Raw genomic sequence first — 23207 nt, 5'->3', positions numbered from 1 at the left:
GCTCGTAAGCCGAAGCCCTCAACAGCCTCTCTGGTTTTCCTGCGATTTGCCATCATATCATGGGATAGTGGTGGAGTTTTTTTCCCCATCAGGTGTTGTTGCTCGAATTTGGAATATGGCTGTGAAGCTCTGTGTACACTTTTCCTCTCTCCTGCGGGGATTACCACAGGAATAGTGTGTGTGCATGTGTGCATGTGCTTCTGTGTGTGCGTGTGTGCTCAGCACTATGCCTATTTCTGATGGTGTTGAATGGACCGGCAGAAGTGCATCACCATGAGAGGGAGTCACCATCACCGAGGGTGTGGGTGTCAGCACCTGTTTAGAAAACTACTCAGCAAATGTGGCTGCTGCTTTGTCAAAGCCGGAGGTATGTAGAAGTTTTACTGCAGGTTGATTCATCTGTTGTTGCGGCACTTGCAAGATATTGCAGAGTGTTCATATTTTGTAATATGAAGAGATGCATTCAGACTCTGAAGTTTCAGTGCAAAGTAAGAGCTTTTATTCAGTTATACAATATAATACAGACCATCCATACTTCCTCTTTAAATTTTGATTTATACTCTTTTCATTTTTTGCATGTGTCTTTCATCTGTTCGGTTTTGGGTAATTTTTCATATTTTTCATTTTTTTATATGGGAGAACAGGAAACTGGAAAGTTTCAGGTGAAAAGTTATGCAGGTGCCTAGGAGGCACCCTAGCCAGATGCCCAAACCTTAACTGGCTCATTTTGATTGAGTTGAGCCCTTCCAGAATGATTGAGCTCCTAACCTATCTCCTGACCTTGGAAGAGCCCAGATGCCCTTCGAAGGATACTTGTTTCTGCCACTGTCTTATTATTTTGGTGACTACCAACAGTTTGTTATCCAAAGGTCAGGGTCAGACTGTGAATAAGCAGCCTTAACTTCACACTCAGCTGTCTCTTCACCACAACGATTCCCTCACTTGTGTCACAAGATACTTTAACTCCTCCACTGGGGGTAGCAACTCATTCTGACTGAGAACCATGCCCTCAGTCTTGGAAGTCCTAATTCCCATCCCAGCCTCTTCACACATACAGTACATACACCCCAGTGTGAGCTGGAGATCACTGGTCAGTGAAGCTAACGTGACCACAGGGTAAATCCTTTGCCCCTAAAATGTCATGTCCATAAAAATAATGAACAGAATCTGTGACAAAGGGAAGGTATTTAAAGTCCTACACCAACTGGGAGCTAGTCTTAATCCTGGGAATCTGGACCAAGCTCTCACGACAGTTATTCATGGACCAAATAGCACAGAGATATGCCTTCTCCCAATCCACACCATACATGTAAACTTTAAACCTTCGGACTCAGAGATTCAATTAACAGATTCCTCTATCCAGTAACGTGGTAAAAACCTTCCTACGTAGGCTGAGGACTGTGATCCCCTGAAGCTGGAACATACTCTGCAGTACCCTCGCTTAAAAAGGGGGACCACCTCTAGAGTCTGCTAGTCCATTGGCACTGTTTCAGAACTCCATGCAATATTGCAGCAGATACATTCAGACGTTTGAGGATGTCAGGGCACATCTTATCCGGTTTTTTGTACTGTGACCATGCGCTGTCCTAGAAAATTTAGGAAGTCTTTAAAACTACTACCACTATAACTATTACGACTACTACTGCTACTAATAACAGTTGTTTAAATATTCTCTTAAATATCGTCTGAGTGCACTGTTAGTAAATGACGTCTGCTGGGCCCAGCCTTGCTGTGGTGTGAGGTGTGAGCTCCTGGATCAGGGCCTCTTCCACATGTTCTCAGAATACCCCCACTATGCCATTTACTAGTCCATGGCTTGATTTAGGCATGAAAGTGACTTAGTTAGATTTAAGAAAGCATTGTGGTTTGTGTTAAAATATGGCCCTTTGCATCATTGCAACATTTGCAACATTAACCTTGCACACTGAACAATAACACGTAAGGGTACTCGATGCATTTGATGCCAAGGGGTTCTGACTAAGTCCATATTTCATTATGACATACCTATGTTGAGTGCGTTGCTGTAGAAATTCCCCTGTTTTCTCGTTGGCAAAAAATAATGAATCACTTCCACAAAAAGCCTTTGACAAACAAACTGCATTTCACTGGATTTCCTTATTTGTTTGATTAAGGTTTAGTTTACTGAGATTAGGTGGATATGTCCATAGGCATGGCTAGAAAAGATTTTTTCACTTTTGGTTTTGTGCGCCACAAACTTTAAATACTAAAAGCATTATGTTAGTAAAAATTCTCATCTGGTTGTTTCTCATGTTGGATGCATTTTTGAGTGCTGTTCTATGTAGAAAAAATCATTTCCCTAATACTGTGACACTGCCTCATAGCTAATGCGGCTGTAAACACACACATATTAAGACATGCACACACAAAGGCACATGCATAGACACACAGCCATGTCCCACAACTGCAACCCTTAAATCCTCTGTTGTTCCAGTTGTTTCAGGAAGTGATTACAGGGCAGCTCTCCGCACTGAGCTGTGCTGCTGTGGCAGACCCTGCAAACAGACATGTAAAATGTGAAAATGAAAGCAGCGTTGCATTGCCTCGCTTTCTCACCTCCTGGTTTCCATTGGGATACTCAACTCATCTTCTTAGTGATTTGACACCCCCCCCCAGACATTTCTAAAAATATCTGTTTTCTATTTGTGGATCAGTCATAGATAACACTAACTGCTTTTTAACGTCTTTTGCTCATGCCTTTTATTTATTCTGTATTTCTTTTTTTCTTTTCATTTTATAGTGTTTATCTTGTTTGGTATGGAGATTTCTCCTTTGTTTTACAAGACCTCCTTCTTCTCCTTCCCTCTGTGATCCTACTCATTGATTGCTCATTTCATTTGGCACAATGTCCAAGTGCTATTTATACAGACAGAGAAACAATTCCAGTTAAAGTATTTTTGGGTAACTTGCTTGGAAATTTACAGTTTTCGGTGTGTCACCAGACATTCTTTCTCCGTGGCTCAGAAAATGCCTTGATTAATAGCCAATTAGCCAGTGTGTGTGACATCATCCTTGCCAGCATGTGTAGAAGTAAACCCGATGACTAACAAGCATGAAAGTGTCTAGTTTCACAGATCACCTCCATATACAGGAGTTTACACACTCACTTAGCCATCTTACACTTTTTTGGGTAATGGTATGATTCCTGCTGAACTAAATGTCTGATTTTAACCAGATTTACATTACAGCATAAAGTTAAACAGGGTTGTACCTGCAGTTTTATTTATGGTGCATATTTTACACAAACAATGACCTAAAATCATGGAACAGGAAACACGGTTGTGATATTTCTACATCAGTGTTTGTTGGGAACCATTAGCTACACGATGCAAACAATAATGCATGCTTTTGAGATGTGCTCAATGGTCATTGTGATGCTTACTTTTTGTCTTTTCACTTTAAACTCTGACCTTCACCTTAACTACAATGAGGCAAGACAGAGTCCACTGTGAGGGTATTTTAGCACAGCAGCAGCAGGAGAAACTGATCACTGAGTGCTGGTGTTGTTAGCAATAAATGTTAGCAGGAACAGTATGTGTAAGTACCTAGTATGAGTAAAAGTGGGGTGATTCAAGGTTATTTTTTATTCTTAGGTAATGCACTGAGGAGAACCCATAGTCTGTGTCTTAAATCATCACTTATTGTACTTCATGTGTACAATAAGTTAATATCTTGCTGTGAGATTTTATGCAGGAAGTTGTGTACATGCTGTTGACACACTGTTTTGTTTCACTGTGGCTCTTTCATGGTGTGATATTGTAGTGAACTTCCCCCACAGTATTCATTTTACACTGATATAAAATTAATGTAATTCACCATTCAATTCAATTCACATTTATTTTTATAGTAATTCATGAGGTGCTTTTTACTGTAAGGCAAAGACCCTACAGTGTTACCAACAATCAGACCACCCTTTATGAGCAAGTACGTGGTGACAGTGGGAAGGAAAATCTCCCTTTTAAGAGACTTCTGGCAGACTCAGGGAGGGGCAGCTTTTGCTGTGGTGAGAGGAAAGAGAACAGCAGAGAGAGAGCAGAGGGAGACAGGACAAAACAAACCTTGTGGGGGAGAAAAGAAAAACATGTAGTGACTCGCTGCAGTGGTGTATTAACACATAGGGAGGGAAAAATGGTGAGAGGAGAAGAAGTGCTAGGAGGACCTGCAGCAGTCTGAGCCTATAGGAGCAGCATAACTAAAGGATGGCCTATGGTCACCTGATCCTGTCCTAACTATAAGCTTTATTGAAAAAGGAAGGTTTTAAATCTAATCCCAAAAGTAGAGAGGATGTCTGTTTCCTGAATCCAAACTGGGAGCTGGTTCCACAGGAGAGGGTCCTGATCGCTGAAGGCTCCGGCTCCCATCAACTTTTAGAAACTCTAGGAACCACAAGTAAACCCGCAGTCTGAGAGCAAAGTGATCAGTTTATATAATATGGTACTATGAGGTCTCTATGATATGATGGAGCCATGAAATAAACAGGGTTTTAAGTTGCGGCTCATGTCTAAACAGGTGTGTATTTTGTGCAAAGGTAGGTCTGATCAGATCCTGTTTAAATCCATTTTACTGGAACAATTATAACTTTTTACCTACATGATAAGTCCTCTTAGTGGTTAAGGAGTAAAAACACTCATTGGCATATAAACAGACATATTCCTCTCTGTGTGTATTGCACTGGATATATACTTCTGTAGGTGTACACAGAAAATTTACACCTTGCTTGATTTGTATTTTTAATGACAGAAGAAGTATAAACTGAGACTGCAGTGATGATCATTTCTTCCATCAGCAGGAAGATAATGTGACGCACAGATGAATAATCAGCTCCCTCACATGACGCCTAATGAAATGAAAACACTGAAATAAATGAACTAAATGAAAGGTTGGCATCTGATTATTAAGAAAGATTATCTATCAAATTATACAATCAATTGAATTTCCTGGATGGATAATACTTTATGATGTAAACTGTAACTTTAACTGTAATTAAGTGTTCAGTTATGTTGCAAAATGTTTAACATAACTTTTAAAGCATTAGAAAATTAGAATTAGATAATACGTACCGATTAGTTATATCTTTCTGTGCACACATCAAGGAAATGTAGTCAGTGCTGACACTGGTCAGGAGACTAACTATAAAACCAGAGAATGGGAGGACCTAGACTTCTTTAAAGTGGAAAAATATCAAAGTAGCAAGTTAAATGCTCAAAAAAAGGTCAAGTGGCCTCATTTTCCTTAATAACTGACTCTGAATGACTCTGGATGTGATTCCAACTGGGGTAAGGTCTGCTGACTCACTAGAAGCTTTAGAAATAATCCACAACTACCCAGATGGTCTACTCCAGTTCAGTGAGTGAGTTTCTGCGCTCACATATTAAACTCCATACTGTAGTAAAATATGCTGGCAGAGATCAGTGCACCAGAAAGGATTACTGTTGGAGTGAGTGACCCCTCCTTAATGTTATGGTCTCATTTACTGTCATCTCCTTCCATCTGGGCATGGATGCAGAGAAAATTATCCTCTTCCAAACTCTAATCTATCCGTCAATCTGTATGTCGTTGAGCATTTATGTTGTGAAACCACCTGAAAATAGTTGCTAATGTTACAGTTTAAATCGACAGGGTTGCAGAATATAAAACTATGTATTTAAAATACAAATCTTATGTCTGTAATGTCTGAATGTGTGGATGCATTAGCAGCATGCATCCTTGCATGCACTTCCAACACTCCCTTAAGTCCTGATGGTGGTCCAGCTGTTGCTCTGTTGGAAAATGACACCTTACATAACAATTTCAAACAAACATGTCAAGCTGAGTTGCTCAGCTCAGCGCTGATCTGGATGTCAGAAAAGCCACTATGAATACTAAGAGTCATTTCAGGGTAAATGTTAGTGTATTTGCAGAAAATTTACAGTGATTTGTAACAGATTTTAACAGATGTTGAGGTGGTTGACAGCATTCATGAATGACCTGACCTTGATAGTTGTTTTTTTTAAAAAAAAGGAGACCAGATGGTAGTCTCTGCTCGGGGTTGTTTGTAGTGACTCGTTTGAATTTGTTCTGTACTTATTTGGATCACATAGTTGATGAGATGCTGATAAAAACCGCTGCAGTCACTTAACTGATTGAAACGTCTGCTTTGAAAATAAAAGAATAAACTGAAAAAAACATCATTTTATACTGTGCGTGATTTTGGCTGTAGCACTTACCAGTGATGTGACTCTGCTGTGGTCCAAAGATCTAATATATGCATTTGTTATCCTAACTTGTCATCTTAGTAGTTTCCAGCTGACAGTGGGTAACATGCATTCTACACTCGGACAGGGTCGACATCTGTGACAGTACAGATGAGAAAGGGACACAGAAAAGCATCCAACCCATGAAGGCACAGTGAAAATATGCAAGCGTCAGTCAGATTTGAACCCTGAACTTGCTCGCTTACCACTGTTCCACAGTTTGTTTGTTTTTTTAACCTAAAGAGAAGAAAGTTATAAACCTCCTCTTTAGTACTGGATAATGTCTTCTAGCTGTTTTACGTCTTTTTCTCACCTTCTAATGCATCTATTTTCTGTGTCCTTCATCCTCTAAATTCATCTTGTTTTGGATTCACCCTTATTTCTTTTACATTTCCAGACTCTTCCATTATTTTTGGTCAGCATATTCATTTAGAAGATAAGCAAGCTGTTGACAAGTTCATCTCTGAACATGTCAACAATCCCAAACTCTAAACAGACACAAACACCTCCCCTCTGTCTAAATCATCCCATTACAGAAATCGGCTTGTGTTGTTCACTGCATGAATAAAGCAGCAGACAATTGTTTTAGTATATAATCTTACCTGAATGCAGCCTGCATTAAATGTATTGTTTTGTTTTGTAGGATGTCTTCATGCCAGCTAAAAGCATCAGTCGGTATCACTAATCATGCAAATATCATGAATAGTGCATTTAATATTTGTCTGTTTTTGTATACAGGGAGCAGTTTTTTCCAGTCTTTTTAAAATAAAAGGAGTTAAAATGGAACAGGAAAAAAAAATACCACATGATTTAGTATTTTATTGTCAGTATGGTGTCTTGTTTAATGGCTGCATCAGGCAGTTTTGGCAAATGGCTGACCCAGTTTTCCACTGGCTTCTAGAAAGCTTGTTATTATGATTACAGCTTACATAAATGTGCTGACAGGGAAGAGTGGCTTCTGGGAAGAGTCCAAAATGACAAAATGGGGCTCCTGAAAGATTTCATTTTGCTACGATCAGCAAAACAGAGTGAAATGTTAAGGTTGCAGCTCTTGATTAAAACCATGTGGTTCACGATTTGATACCAGTTTCCACAGTGGAGAGACTTAAAGCTGGAAACAAGATCCAGCTGTGGTGTTAAACAGTGTCATCTCTGGTACTGGTCCAGGCTGAGCTGCCGACTGAGAACATTCAGTGCAAACATGATGATCTCAGCTGTGACTATTTTAAAATCCTTTAATTTGTGTTATCAGAAAGGTTTGATCCTATGAACATGATATATATCCGGGGGTCACTAGCTATATTTACCAGAAGAATTCTGACATAGTTGCACATTTCAGAGGAAAATGCTGTATCCTACATTTAACTGTGGTAAGCATATTAAACTGATGACATACAGGATATCTTGCTTTTACTCTCTAGTGAGCCACTAGCCACTTTTTTTTAAAAAGAAAATGCTCTACAATGACAAGATAAAACATTAGTTTTCCATGAAAATATTTAACTAACAATAAATAATATAACACGATATATAAACCTAAATGATGTGAATACTACACTGGTACAACCCCAGTTCCCCAAATTTGAAAAAAATGCAATAATTTGTAAATCTCATAAATGTATATTTTATTCACAATAAAACATTTTTTTCGAATTTGATGGCAGCAGCGCATCTCAAAGAAGTTAGGGCAGGAGCAAAAAAAGGCTGGAAATGTTAGTGGTACTCAAAAGAAACAGCTCACAACAACTGGCAACAGATCAGTTTTGGAGCTGGGTGTAAAAAGAGCATCTTAGAGAGGCACAGTTCCTCGGAAGTAAAGATGGGCAGAGGTTCACCAATCTGCAAAAAACTCATCATCTATAGTACGTAATATCATTAAAAGATTCAGAGGGTCTGGAGAAATCTTTGTGTGCAAGGGACAAGGCAGAATATCAGTATTGGGTGTTGTGATATTTTGGTCTTGGGCAGCACTGCTTTAAAAACAGGCATGATTGTGTCATGGAAATCACTGCATGGGCTCAGGAACACTTCCACAAATCACCGTGCCATCCACAAATGCAGATTAAAGCTCTGTGATGCAAAGAAAAAGTCACATGTGAACATGATCCAGGAACATTGCTGGCTTTTCTGGGCCAAAGCTCGCTTAAAATTGCCTGAGGCTACAAGGTGGAAACTGTTCTGTGGTCAGACAAATCAAAATGTGAAATTCTGCTTGGAAAACATGAAACAGAAGAGAGCAAGACCATCAAAAGCTTCTGATAGTATCCATGGTTTGGCAGCTTACTTTTATTTGACATTTTACACAGTGCTCCAACTGTTTTTTGGTGCTGGGTTTGTATTTTCTTTAATGCGTAACCAAATAAATCAAATTATTTAGTGTTGAGTAAAAGAATGTTAAAACAGGAGAGATCTTTTTAAAAAAATATTATTATTATTTTACAAAAGTGTTGCATTAACTACATTTTCCTGTGAATTTGCACAACAAATGCATGCAAGTTAACTTTTACTATAACATTTCCAGTTGAATTTATTTAGCCTTTCCTTCTGAGAACAGACCAGCTCTGGTATTTAAAATGATTTAGTGCCCGTAGGTACAGTAGCTGCAGCTACTGAAGTTACAGTGTGGGCTAAAGACAGGAAATTGAACATTTTTGTGCAGAATTCTGTCTGCAACATTTGACCTATGAGGATATACCCTGCAATTAGCTTCTGGACTTTATTCCTGTTCTCTTCCCCCCCTTCTTTCTTGCTCTCTTTGCCGCAGAGTCGTACTCTGTGGCAGGCAGTGATGGCAGTATCACTCCCTCAGTGGGCTCTGTGCCTAACCAGGCCTCAGGCGGCTCCAGCCCCTGCTCGCGCTCCTCGTCTGGAGGTTCACGGCACCCTGTCACCACTCTGAAGAAATGGCTCACCAATCCTGTCCGCAAGCTGAGCTCTGATGCCAGAAGTGGAACGGGGAAAGGCGAGAAGCAGATGTTTGGGTCAGATGGGAGGCAACCAACTCTGATCCTTTCCCACAATGAAACTCAGCAAAGGCCTATGGAAATACAGAATAACTACACCATCCTTACCTCTGGAGACACAGTGAGTATTTAAGACAGACATATAAACTTCATTTATGGTACTGAGATATGCTATATTAGTATAATGAGATGTTTATTCCTAATTACAGTTTATTTTTGTTGCCAGGAGTGGAAAGATGGCCTGCTGAATCCAGCAGTTCATTCTCCTTTACGTCCAGCTTCTCCGAGCTACTTATCGGACCTCCTGCAAGGCAGAGACGCACAGAGTCTAGTAATGATGTTACTCCTAACCTGTCTTACCTTTACACACACATAAATGCAACTGATTCAAAGCCTCTTTCTATCTCAGCAGTTAAACACCATAAATAGGTCTCATAGGAGTCATAAAAGTAGAAAGTGTGCTAGCAGCACACATTTAAAATTCATCCATATCAGATACAGGCTGTAAACGTTTCTTTTGCATGCCGTGAATACAACCTGGTACACTGATGCACATGAAGAAAAAACAGCTAACTAAAATAACAATTTTGTTGTGTATTTGTGCAATAAATACTTGAAAGGGTAGTTATGATGGGTCTCATAAGAAGCAAGACCCAAACATAGGACACACAAGACACAGGGAAAACTCCAAATCCAAGAAAAAAAATCCTGAAATGGGCAGAAAAAAAGGAAAAAATCCCAAAAGTCATACACTGAGAAATCTAGGAACATGACAAATGCACAAAAGCTTGACTATTATCCAGACAAGTAAATCTGGCAAGTGAAACGTGGACAGCCGATGGCATATATTCTCAGGGGACTGACTGACTAATTGAATGCAGGTTGTCCAGAAAAAACAGAGGGAAACAGAACAAAGGTTGGAAGTACAACTGAGAGGTTGTAACCAAGGATAACAAAATAAAACAGGAAATAACTCACACAGTAAACACAGCAGGGATGCCAAAACATGACAATACTAATTAATTTATTGTTCCATGAGTTATCAGCCCATCAAACTCATCATCATCTAAATGATCTGTGTCACTTGTGGGCAGTTAAGGACTGGACATTGATCCACAACAGAACACATTAAATGATGACTGCATTAGGGGAATAATTGAATTCATCCACAAACAATCATGTGTGCATGAAGAGCTTGTATTCCAACCATTATTTGGTGATTTTCTGACTCTCATTCTAACTTACAAATAATTTTTCAAAATATAATCTTCACATGCTTCATCCAAAGCACACTCTCTTCTTGATTAAGCTGCTAATTATATTCACAGTATTCACTCACTATTTCTTTAGGGATTCGCTAACTTAACTTAGCTTGTAGCCGACTTGGTAGCAGCATGGCCCTCCTGCATTTCCTGCTCTGTGTCAGATGTTTAGTTACTCCTCTGTGTCCTTCATTAATAATGATATTCGTAACAAATGTAGCCTGTTTGCAGTTTTTTTGCAGGTAGTTGTTTTGCAGGAGCTTAGGTCTCGTTAGCTGTCAGAGCACGCTGTAGGTATTACAGGTATTGTAATGGTTTGTATCTTATCTGTCTAATACACTCCAATTCGTTCATGTAAATGGAGAGTCCTCTTCACACACTAAGGTTAATTACAGAGTTCCACAGGGTTTAGTGCTAGGAACAGTTCTGTTTACATTTTGCATGCCTCCCTTAGGCAGTATCATCAGAAGGCATAGCATATGTTTTTTCACTGCTATGCAGATGACACCCAACTTTATCTATCCATGAAGCCAGATAACACACACCAATTAGTTAAACTGCAAAAATATCTTAAAGAAATAAAGACCTGGATGGCCTCAAATTTTCTGCTTCTAAATTCAGATAAAACTGAGGTTATCGTACTCGGCCCTGAAAATCCTAGTAATGCTGTTTCTACTCAGATACTTCCTCTGGATGGCATTAGCCTGGCTTTCAGCAACATTGTGGGGAATCTTGGAGTCATTTCTGACCAGGATATCTCCGACAGACTGCAGGTTTACTTGTGACTCCTAAATTATTTAACAGCAGAATGGGAGACAGAGCCTTCAGTTTTTGGCCCTCTCTTCTGTGGAAGCAGCTTCCAGTTTGGATTCAGGAGACAGACACTATCTCTACTTTTAAGATTAGGCTTAAAACTTTGCTTTTTAATAAAGCATATAGTTAGGACTGGATCCTGAATCCTTCCTTAGTTACGCTGCAATAGGTCTAGGCTGCTGGGGGATTCCTATGAGGCATTTTGAGTGTTTCTTCTTCAGTCACCTTTTTCACTCACTATGTGTTTATACACCTCTCTTCATCTATTTATTTGTTATTATTCATCGCTGCCTCTCTTCTAAAGCATGTCTTTTTTCCCGTCTTCCTCCTCTCACCCTAACCGGTTGCCTCAGATGGCTGCCCCTTTCTGAGCCTGGTTCTTCTGGAGGTTTCTTCCTGTTAAAAGGGAGTTTTTCCTTCCCACTGTCGCCAAAGTGCTTGCCCATAGGGGGTCATATGATTGTTGGGGTTTTCTCTGATTTCTTTGTTTTACTGTAGGGTCTTTACCTTACAATCTAAAATGCCTTGAAGCAACTGTTGTTGTGATTTGGTGCTATAAAAAAAAAGTTAAATTGAAATGACATTAAAAGCTGGGGTACACCCTTGACGTGCCACCAGTCTGTAGTAGGGTGCTAGACATAGCTCTATAGAGTATCATTCAGATTGATCTTATGTTAGCTCCCTGATTAAAATGTAAGTCCTTAAAGTAATGGTTCTCCTCTGTTAGAGACTCCGCATGTGCCTCTCTTTCCTGGTTTCAGGCTGTGTGTCAGACTGTTGTGAAAGCCTAACAGAAAACAGCTTTTAGCCAGAATATGAGAACTGAACAACAGGAGTACACCTGCCAAGTGTTAGGAAAATCAGATCAACGACTCTTGAGAAACACACACTCATATGCACACACCAAGAGCCCTTCGTTTATTATACAAGTTTTTTCCTCGGTGTATGTTACTAATTCAAATATTTTAACTCTCTGACTGCAATTTGACAATCAAGAGAAATAAACAACCAAACAAAAAAAGCTACCTAGATAAAGCAGCAACAGACCTGTAACATAATTGGGTATAAAAAGAGCACCTTAAAGATGCAGTGGGTCACCAATTTGCAAAAAAACTATGGAACAATTTCAGAATAATGTTCCTCAATGCAAAATTGTAAAGAGATGAAATATCTCATCGTCTGCAGTCCATAATATCATCAAGGGGACAAATTAGTATTGTGTGTACTCTATGAAAGATAGGCATGATTCTGTCATGGAAATGACTGCATGGGTCAGGAACACTTCCAGAAAACTTTGTCTTTGAACACAATCTGCTTTGCCATGGATGGATGCAGTTTAAAGCTCTATCATACAAAATCATATCAATAGAAACTCCACTGCCTCTTCTGGGCCAATAAAAGAGATTTTAACTCAATTTTAAGTCAAATGTTTGATTTGCCATTAAACAATTAATTGGGTAATTTATGTGTTAAGAATATATACTAAAAATTTGTTGAGGAAAAACACAAAAGACAGTAAAGTCCTCTGCACTTTCCTCTCAGATTTTCCATGGAGTGTCTCTTGTTATTAAATCTTCTGATAATGTAATGCGGAGCTTGTAGCAGATAATAAATAACTTAAAGCATAATTACACTTACAATCTCCATCTACATCCTGCCCAATTGATTTACCACATAAAAGCACTCCCATTCATATACACCGCCAGACCTTTGTGTATTACGACACAATTTTGCTGCATTTTTCATGTGCATGCTCACACACAAATAAACATACAAATGCGCAGACAATATTTGTCAGAAACCCTACACTGTACTGAGTAATCTTTGAGAGGGAGTGGAGTAGATTGAATCCTGTGGGCTTTCGGCGATCGCATCTGGAAGTAATCAAGTAGAGAAAACAGCCTTTAACAGGGTTAGGGTTGAGGGCTGAGTGCATGCCAAAATTAGAAGAAGAGCCTGAAAGGCAAGGTGAGAAACAGGTCTGTGGATGTTGGACAGTTCTCCAAAGATGACAGAGTAAAGTTTTGTAAGCTTTACAAAGGTAATAAGAGGAATTTTTAAATGATTAAAATAACCCTTTAACTCATAAAGCACATTGTTTTTCTTAATAAATGATTGCTCTCACTTTTAGCCTTTTTTAACTCACGGCCCTGCAGAAAAATATTATTGCTTAGATACCTGTAGCTTCATATTTATTTTCAGTTATTAACTGTTTACTCTGCTGCTGCCTGGGTTACTATAAACAGTCTTACTGTCCCTTTAAAAGAGTAGTTTGATAGTTTGGAAAATATATTGGATACATGGTTTGTATGGTCAATATAACAAACATCCAAAAGGCAGTTAGCCTGGCACAGAGACGAGTAACAACCACTAATCACCAGCATGTATGAGCAGCTTCATAAATTTGTTTGCACACAAAAAGTCTGGACACTGTCAGGTGAATCAGGCCAGGATACTATGGAAAGTTGGGATGTTGTGTAATACATTGTCTAAAGTAGTAGCGCTTTTTTACATGTGCTACTTGTACTTGCTGCCTTTTCTTTCAGTAATTTGGATAATTTAGAAAATTAAACTGTTAGCTGGAGAAGCTGCTGAGCTGCTCCCTGACCTCAGACCATCACCAGTTATCTGACAGCACAGCAGCAAGTCATTGCAGAACAGAGCATCCCTGCAAACTAGTTGAGCTCCACACATTTGAATCATTCTCCAAATATAAAATGTACATTTGATCTGCTTGACAACAGGTTCTGATTCTACAATAGGCTCTTGTGCACCGAGGCAAAAGATAAAAATTAGGATTCCAGTTAAATTCACATTAGATTACAGTGCTTTTAGGTGAAGAATGATGTTTGTTATTGAACAACTTTCCGTGCATTGGTGAGTTAGCAGGCTCTCAGTTACAGTATATGACTTGACAAACTGCTCATTATTAACCTTGCTGTCTGCCCAACCCTCTCCTCAGCAGCCCAGAAAATGTGCTTATTATTCTCAGGTTACTCAAAATTGCCCTACTGATGTGTTTCCCGTGGCGATTACTGACTGGATGTGCCGTGCATGAAGCCTAATGATTTTAGTGTGTGTGGATGGATTGCTCTACAGCACTGTATCGTAGTGGGGGAGGAAGTATCCAGAATATTTAACTAGCATGCAGATTACTGGGAGTTACCTTTCTACTCTTTATTTCACAGTCATCCAGAGCACTTTAACTAACTGACCTCTCTGATTGAATGTAATACTGTATGTTACAGAAATACTGAAAGATGTAATGTTTTCCTTTTGCATTTTAGAGTCAAAGCATCAACACTCTGCAACGGGAGGACAGCTGTACTGTAACCGATGACTCAACCAGCCAGTGTTCTGGTACAGTGGACAGTGAAGAAGAGAGAAACATCGCTTTAGAGAAGAGCATGTAAGTCTAAAACATTATACCAATGACTGTAACTTCTTTAACTTCTCTATCCCCTCAGGATTGCTGAGGTCCATAGACCAGCTGCTCCTGGCAGTCCCAAAAACCCCTCTGAAAACCACAGGCAATCGTCCAATTTCAATTATTTACTGTTGTGGAATGATCCCCCTGCTCTTTTATCGTTTTTCCCTTTTATAGATAAAGGCTATGTGTTTGCCCTTGTTTCATGCCTTTATGCTGAGAGAACTGTGACTATCTGTGATTGATATTTGGTACACAGCCCTGAGATCATCATCGATTGAACTCTCAGAACTTGCACATGCTTCTAATACAGTAGTCCTGTTTTTTAATGTTTGTCTTTCAGATACGTGTTAACGGAACTGATAGAGACAGAAAGGCTGTATGTTGAAGATCTTGGACTTATAGTGCAGGTATGCCTCACCTCAAATGAGCTACTTATTGGTATTTATATAAGAAACACCTGACATTCCTTAATTTGTACCAAAAGCAAAGGAATTTTTTGGTCAAATAGAAATAAGCAACTTAGATACATATTTGTGTTTATACAGGGTTACATGGCCACCATGGGTAATCAGGGTGTTCCTGAGGACTTGAGAGGAAAGGACAGGATTGTGTTTGGAAATATCCACCAGATCTATGACTGGCATAAGGAGTGAGTCAGAAAGTCTCCCCCCTGAGTTCCTCTGAATATGAACATCTCTTATGTTTAACAAGTTTTTCCCCCAAAATTTCTCATGTTTCATAACTGTTGAGCATGTGTCATACCCCCTGTTGCTGTTTGTTTCCTGCCTCTGAGTACGTGTGTGTGTGTGTTTGGCTGGTTGGCTGCTTTTGCCTGACCTTCTGTGCTTCGTGTCACACAGTTATTTCCTGGGAGAGCTGGAGAAATGTGTGGGTGATCCAGACAGCCTGGCCCGGCTCTTCATCAAACATGTGAGCCTAAAGATCAGTGAGAGACAAGTGTCCTTTTTTTTTCTCAGTCTGAACATTTGGCTGAACATTTAGTCATCACAGCCCCCAGTGGTGTAATGCCTCGGCCTGCTGCTGTGCAGATGTGTTTTCTTTTTGTAGATCAGCTGACTGCAGGTGCAGCTGGTAAATAACAGGATTATAATCACTCTGGTTTCGCTAAAGAGCTCTCACAGCCAGCAATCAGTGTCAAAGATGCTTCCACTGAGACCCTGCTGTTTGTAAAAAGGAGCTGAATCTACATCTCTCTGAGCTCTATTAAAAGTTTTGTTTTTTTTACTCTAAACTTCAGAAGATTTGACGATCATTTGATGTCAAAGTGAAAACAGATTTCATGCAAACGGTAACATTAAACACAAAACAAAGCAACTTTTATTTTGTGTTGTAAAACATCAAAACGTGGAGAAACTCGAAGGGTGTGGAAAACAATTATTGGCACTTTACAGCCGAGCATCCGTATCACTGTGCTACAGCAGGAATATAAACAGAATAAACTCATAACTTTGATTTGTTACAAATTTTCAGGCCAAACGTCTTTATTTCTTTAAGTTACTGCAGCATGGCTAATTCAGCTTTGGACACTAAGGTGTAATTCTTACCCTGCCCATTGCTCCACACTTATTTGTAATAATTTCCATTATCCCTCGTCCACTTCCAGGAGCGGCGTCTTCACATGTATGTGGTTTACTGTCAGAACAAACCCAAGTCCGAGCACATTGTCTCTGAATACATCGAGACCTACTTTGAGGTGAGAGCCCAACGGTCTCTGTCCCCAGAGATGACTTTTTCAGCCTAAAAAACCCTTGTTTTTCACATTTCTTTCCTTTTTCGTCTCCTGACAGGATCTCAGACAACAGCTGGGTCACAGGCTGCAGCTCAATGACCTGCTTATCAAACCTGTTCAGAGGATCATGAAGTATCAGCTACTGCTGAAGGTTTGCCACTTCAAAAGATGACCTATTCACTTGCATGGCACCTGCTATATGTTGATATTCAAATAATCTGTCATTCGTTTGATTCAGGAAACATCAAAATGATCAAAATATTAAATAATAAAAGGGTTAATTTACTTAAATTAAAACATTCACAACTGAAAGTTGTGAGTAGGCGCTCAGCAACCTTGCATACAACTAGTGGGTAACCATTTGAGGCAAGTTCTCTATTGCAGAAAGATGTCTTGCGAACGATTTGCACTCAGGCTCTGAGTAAGTTGCTGATTGCAATTTACTGGAAATCCGTTTGCTTTTATAAATTAGAAGGCAGCTATTTAAAAATCTTCTCCAATCTGTCTGAGAGTGGTTGCAGAGTGAGATTAACATTATTTTGAGACAGTTTCATTCAATCCAGGTGACCTGTGCAATCACTTTGGACCTGTGCAAAGGCAACCGGTTCGGCAACCGGTTGCAAACAGCTGTCACCCAGTTGCTTGCAACCGGTTGCCAAATATGAAAAAATTCAATACAGCCACTGCTTTTGATCCTAGTCACAAGGAGGTTGTCATTATACTGAGCCATTATAAGCCATTATAAGTCCTTATTTCCTTACTTTATGTTACATTTTTTATTCAAGTTGTTTCAGTTTATTTTATGAAAATTAAAATAAATCTCTTATTGACTGGCACCTTCAGGACTTCTTGAAGTATTACAGCAAAGCTGGGAAGAATGTGGAAGAGCTGCAGGTACGAGCTCATTATGAAATGGAAACTCCAATAAAATGCTTTATCATTTCAATCGCACACTAAAATCATGTTTTCACTGCTGTCCATCTGACTCAGAGAGCAGTGGAGGTGATGTGTTTTGTGCCAAAACGATGTAATGATATGATGAATGTGGGAAGGCTCCAAGGTTTTGAGGTAAGATCCCAGCTGCGCTGAATTATTAGCAGTTTTTTAATGTGTTCTTAAAAAATAAGACGCATATCCAGGATGGCTTGTGTTCTTTGACAATGGCTGATAAATGTACTGCTCAGGGGAAAATCACCGCTCAGGGGAAGCTGCTCCAGCAGGATACCTTCTCCGTCAGCGAGCAGGAAAGTGGCTTCCTGTCCAAAGCGAGGGAGAGGCGGGTCTTCCTGTTTGAGCTGCTGGTCGTCTTCAGTGAGCCAATTGATAAGAAAAAGGGTTTCCCTTTGCCGGGGTACACCTTTAAAAACAGCATCAAGGTGAGATTATATTTCCATAAATCTTTGGCTGAGTGCTTTTGTTAATGTTCAAAATGAGCATGTTATGTTTTGCAGGTAAGCTGCCTTGGTGTGGAGGAGCACTCTGAAGAAGATCCTTGCTGTCTGGTCCTGACTTGCCGAGGCACTGACGGCAGTGTGACGCGCTTCATCATGCATGCATCATCTCCGGATATACAGCAGGCTTGGCACAGTGATGTGGTCCAGATATTAGAGACTCAGAGGAACTTCCTTAATGGTACCGGAGCTCAGTCTTTCTTCTATACGACTGTTGATTTAAGAGTTTGGTCTGTCTGAATAATCCAACATATCTTCCTGTCTGCTGCAGCTCTTCAATCTCCAATAGAATACCAACGGAGGGAAAGTAAGTCAAACAGCCTGGGCAGGAACATGAAGTCTCCACCTACACCAGCATCTGGCCTGTGGCCTCACTCCTCAGCATCCGTGGACAGGCGTCAGCAGCCCTGCTTGCTGTCTTATAACACCTCCTTGCCCTCTATGCATTCACCCCAGCACAGCCCGGCCTCGCAAACGGTGCGTGTGAAACAGCAGTGCTCACCATCATATTTACATACAAACATGCATCTGTATTTTTCTCACAATTTAACTTTGACTTCTTTGTGTCTTTAAGGTGTCTAACCCTTGTGTGGTAACACTTTGTGCAGCTCACCCCTCGCTTTCCTCCCCCATGCAGCTCAGTCTGTGCTCAGAGGTGAGACGTGACTGTGGCACATCCAATGGCCTGGCTCCCTGCAGCTATCACAGCCTGCAGGTAAATTATACACAAAGCTGACTGACCTCAGTTATTTAACAGATGAGGCATCCGCCATGCTGGTAGTTTATTCTCCCTGAAAGAAAATACGGTAAAAGTTGTTTACGGTCTATAGTTATTTACTGGTGTCATCAGTGAACATTTAAAGTGTCTATTTGAACCCAAACTATCTGTATAGGTAGAAATTCACATTTAACTATTACATTTGCAGGCAGCCAATTCAGTCGGGTCCCTTTGAGCTGTGGTCATTGGTCAAAGACTCAATCAGACTTAGACTTTGTTGGTTAATTTAATTGAAGTAGACCACGTCTAAATGATGGGCCTAGCCACTGTGATGTTACTCATTAGTTTGTGGAAGCTTCAGTACAGGTGTAGTGCACAGTCATAGAAACATGCTAACCAGACCTAAAAAACAGTCAAATAAAATACTACACTGTCAAAAAAACAGAAGCATAAACTTCTTAGACTATCAACACTTCACATTATTTGTCAGATAATTCAAGATGGTCATGTTGAAATGTGAATCTGTGGGGTTTGACTCACATTTGCTTCACCCGCTTCCCAAGAGCATTTTTTGTCTTAGTTATGTTTAATGCCTGGAGGCTGCCTCATGGTGGAAATACTCCACTATGACTTTCCAGGAACCCTTGTAGTGTTATTTAAGACACAGGAACAGCAGACGTGACTGATGAGTTGGAGAATGTATTTTATTTGCACCATTTAGTCACTGCCCCACTGCAATTCTGGTGAGTCTTGTTTTATTGTGGTGCTTAAAACAATAAAAATTAAATATATTTGAGAGAATCTTGCTATTCCACGCAACCAGACACCATTTCAGTGCTTCTGTATGGAGAGCTTAACAGTTTCATTTTGTTTAGTTTTTCTATTTGATTAAATCTGAAGAGCATATTAGCACTTTCTGGAAATTCTAGCCTTGCTGACCTCAGCTGGTGAAACCTCTCGGTTACGTTTCTAAATAAAATAAAATGATGCAGATCAGCTCTGTGGAACTGGTCTGTGTGCGTGGACTGAGGCTGTTTGTTGTGGTGATCATTGATGGTGATGGGAAATGACTCTGAATGCCTTTGTGAAAATATCCTGTTGTTGTTTCTGCATGGATTTACAAACCTGGTTGACCTAACCTGCAGCCAGTTTATGGAAAACCCGTTGACCTGCTCTTTTATCTCATTCATTCAGACTTCCACCGAGAGGAGGAAGCAGTTTGATCACAATACTTATTAGACGTGCTGATCTGGCCTGATTCCACAAAGTTGTTCTCGTCCTCTTGGCTCGCTCTTTGTGTTTTTGGATCAGCTGTGTTTCTATTGTGCTTTAAATGCACAAGAAAAGAAAAGAAATGCTTCCTATCTACCTTTTCACACAGCCTTTGTCACACATGTTATGCATGACTCCTGACTACGTGCCATTTTTATGTAACAACCTCTTAATTACATTTACGTCAAGAAAGTCCAGTTCATTTTTCATTACTGATAAAGTAACTGCACTTAACTTTTGCAGCCCTATTCTCCTAGATCCAGGCTAAAAGAGTAAAAGAGAGGTGACAGGGCTTTCATAATCGGTGCAACAATTGACCTTTTCACATAAGATCTACCTAATGACTAAAAAACCCATTTAATCTTGCTTGCTTTGAGTTCTACTTGAGCAGGGTTTCCTGGCTTTTTATTGTGCAAGCATAGCCTTATTTACTTGTAGTATTGCTTTAATTGATTAAAGTTTCTATTTTTAAAATGTATGTTTATAGTTTTATTGTGCATACTGTGTTAAATAATTTAACAATTTTGTTTAAATTACCTCAAATTTATCTCAAGTGGTGAAAACAAATCACTTTATTCTGCAAATGTTAATATTAGAGCCTTAACAGCACAATTCTTTTATCTGCGTGTTATTTTTAAAGTTTGCCTTTTGTGCTTCAGTCTTATTTTGCAATTGTGAATTACGAATTACGTTGATGCCAGAATCAATCACCTGATTAACAGGAAGCCTTTGAAAATCTGCAGTGTGTCTTCGCTTCAAATGCCAGTGTAAAAATTGCCTATTTCCTCTCAGGGTGTGCCTGCCAGTTTCCAGACGATCACATTTAAGGACGCTGGGACTTATTCAGCGCATCAACTAAATAACTTGGATCAGCTCAAGGAGAGCGAGCAATAATGCGCTGCAGTGTCACATGAACTCAGTTTACCCTTCTGGAGCTGGAGTACCTCGACTAGGTCTGACTGCCAGGACACTTTGTTCCACTCATGTACACAAGCTGTCTGAGTCTGCGTGTCTCTGTTTTCACATATTGTCTCATATTTCCTTTAGGCTTGTAATGTGGGGACTATTCTAGTGAAGTTACAGTGGTGTGACTGTATTCATTTGAGTGCATCTGCATATACATTACCAATCAGCTATAACATTAAAAACAAGATGAACCTAACAAGTCCGATCATCTCTTGCAAGGCAAAAATCTGCTGCAAAGCCTTAGGTGCTGCCATTCATCTGGATGTTACGCTGATATTCACAGACCATCTAAACAGTGTTTTGACAGAGACTTCCACCTTATTAGCGAAGGCACTCCTCGAGGGCAGCAGCCTCTTCCAGCTGGACAGTGCACAATACGCGCTGCAAAAACCGGTCTGGAAAAACTGGAGGAACATGATGGTAAATGGTCTGTATTTGTATAGCGCTTTACTAGTCCCTAAGGACCCCAAAGCGCTTTACACATCCAGTCACCCACACATTCACACACTGGTGATGGCAAGCTACATTGTAGCCACAGCCACCCTGGGGCGCACTGACAGAGGCGAGGCTGCCGGACACTGGCGCCACCGGGCCCTCTGACCACCACCAGTAGGCAACGGGTGAAGTGTCCAAGGACACAACGACCAAGAATCGGCAGCCTTCCGATTACAAGGCAAACGCCCAACTCGTGAGCCACGGTCGCCCCACCGTGATATAAAGCCAGATTTGTTGACTTGGCCTCCAAACTTTACCCATTCTGACTGAGGATCTGCACGAAGGCACGAGAAAGCCCCGTCTACAGAGGCTCCACCCTCCATTCCAGACTCAGTGAACCTGCATCCATGCCTCCAAATCAGGGATGTCAAATTCATTTTACATTAGGGGCCAATTTACATTGATCACATACAGCCCACTTTGATTTCAAGTGGGTTAGGTTTAATGCCTGTGATTTCTTAATATAAGAAAAAAAGTGCAATTTCAACATTTTGTCTCAGTTTTTCTGCCTGATTAAAAAAAAATGTTGCCATAAGACATGAAATAATTTTATCAGGATGACTTTGGGGTTAAATTGTAAGAAATAAATGTGTAAAATTACAGAAAAAGTTTTGGTATCTCATTTCCTTGACTGTCTTGTAATTATAAAACAGAAGATTGTTGTTAATTCACATTTTTAATTATTTTTTTTATTATTATTATTTTTAATGTTGACCCATTATGAAACAAACAAACAAGAAATGTTTTAAGAGTAGATGGTAAAAAACAAAAATGAGAACAACAAAAATTCATTTTTTTTCTAATTGTTAATACTTTAGTGTAGCATAATGCCCAGGGGGAGGTCCTTATCAGCAGAAAAAGCTGTTAAATATACCAAAATAGAGTTAAAATTCAAGAATACGCCCTCTTTCACATTTTCCAGTAGACCAGATTGGTGTCTGTGTCAGGAAGATTCTGGCCCCCGGGCCTTATGTTTGACGCCCTTACTCTAAAGAGGTTTTTTTTGGAGGCACTAAGCAGATTATTTTAATGTTTTGGCTGATTGGTGTAAATGCAGGCCTATAAATACATGAGGTGTATATATCTGTGTCACCACAGAGACTGTGCTTATGTATTCATTTCTTCCTGTTTCCTTTGAAAATTCTTTGACGGATCTTTGTGTAATGCCTAATATTTTCACAAGGGACCAATTCCACTTTATTCCCACAGATAACTGAGATCTTAAATCCCTCCTCAAATAACTGTATCCATGAAATTGCCAAGTGACTGTAAATCCCAGTTATAGTCCAGGATCTCAATCCACACGAGTTACGTGTATCCCCGCAGTCCCCCGGAGATTAGCGAATAGCTGTGCTTTCTGTCTGGTGGCCTGTTTTAACCCTGCCATTGTCAGTCTTATCTGGACTCAACATATCTGTGGACTTACACAAAGCACGTGTCATAACCAAGCAGAGAGAGGAAAAAGGGAACACAGATAAAACCGAGGTGCTCATTTGTCATTGTCGTCTTGAATGTAAATAATTTTGTGTTGGATCATATCGGTGAAACTCGTGCTGTCCTGATACACTCGTGGAATTAAAGAAGCTGTTCAGATATTTGTTATCATCATTTTTACTTTTTCACTTCATGTGTCTCTTTTAGCGTCTCCTGATTGTTGTGTGTCTCTTGTTATTTGGTCAAGTTCCCAGTGAGTAACTTGTTCTTGATATTTGCTTTGGCCCTTGTGCCTACGAGGTCTCAAGGCTGATAGGGCAGTTCATTTATCCTTCCATGTTTCCCGTCTATTTTAAATATCAATGACCCATTAAAGCACAGTTGCTGGGAAATATGAATTCT

General features: G+C 39.9%; 1 protein-coding gene across 1 annotated transcript; it reads left to right on the top strand.

Moving 5' to 3' along the window:
- On the top strand, window positions 1-21417 carry arhgef25b (Rho guanine nucleotide exchange factor (GEF) 25b). The gene is made up of 16 exons (XM_031757055.2): window positions 1-367; window positions 9016-9335; window positions 9441-9545; window positions 14577-14698; window positions 15060-15126; window positions 15265-15368; window positions 15580-15649; window positions 16344-16433; window positions 16528-16620; window positions 17313-17363; window positions 17460-17537; window positions 17654-17845; window positions 17921-18101; window positions 18192-18397; window positions 18495-18635; window positions 20703-21417. Exons 1-16 carry the CDS (start codon window positions 250-252, stop codon window positions 20802-20804), a joined length of 2040 nt encoding a protein of 679 aa, XP_031612915.1. The 5' UTR covers window positions 1-249; the 3' UTR covers window positions 20805-21417.
- Window positions 21418-23207: the final 1790 nt, after the last annotated feature.

Source organism: Oreochromis aureus, linkage group 5 (assembly GCF_013358895.1).
Source record: "Oreochromis aureus strain Israel breed Guangdong linkage group 5, ZZ_aureus, whole genome shotgun sequence".
NCBI classification, from domain to species: Eukaryota; Metazoa; Chordata; class Actinopteri; order Cichliformes; family Cichlidae; genus Oreochromis; species Oreochromis aureus.
The sequence above is the reverse complement of the archived record's forward strand: the minus strand, read 5'-3'. Positions and strand labels throughout refer to the sequence as shown.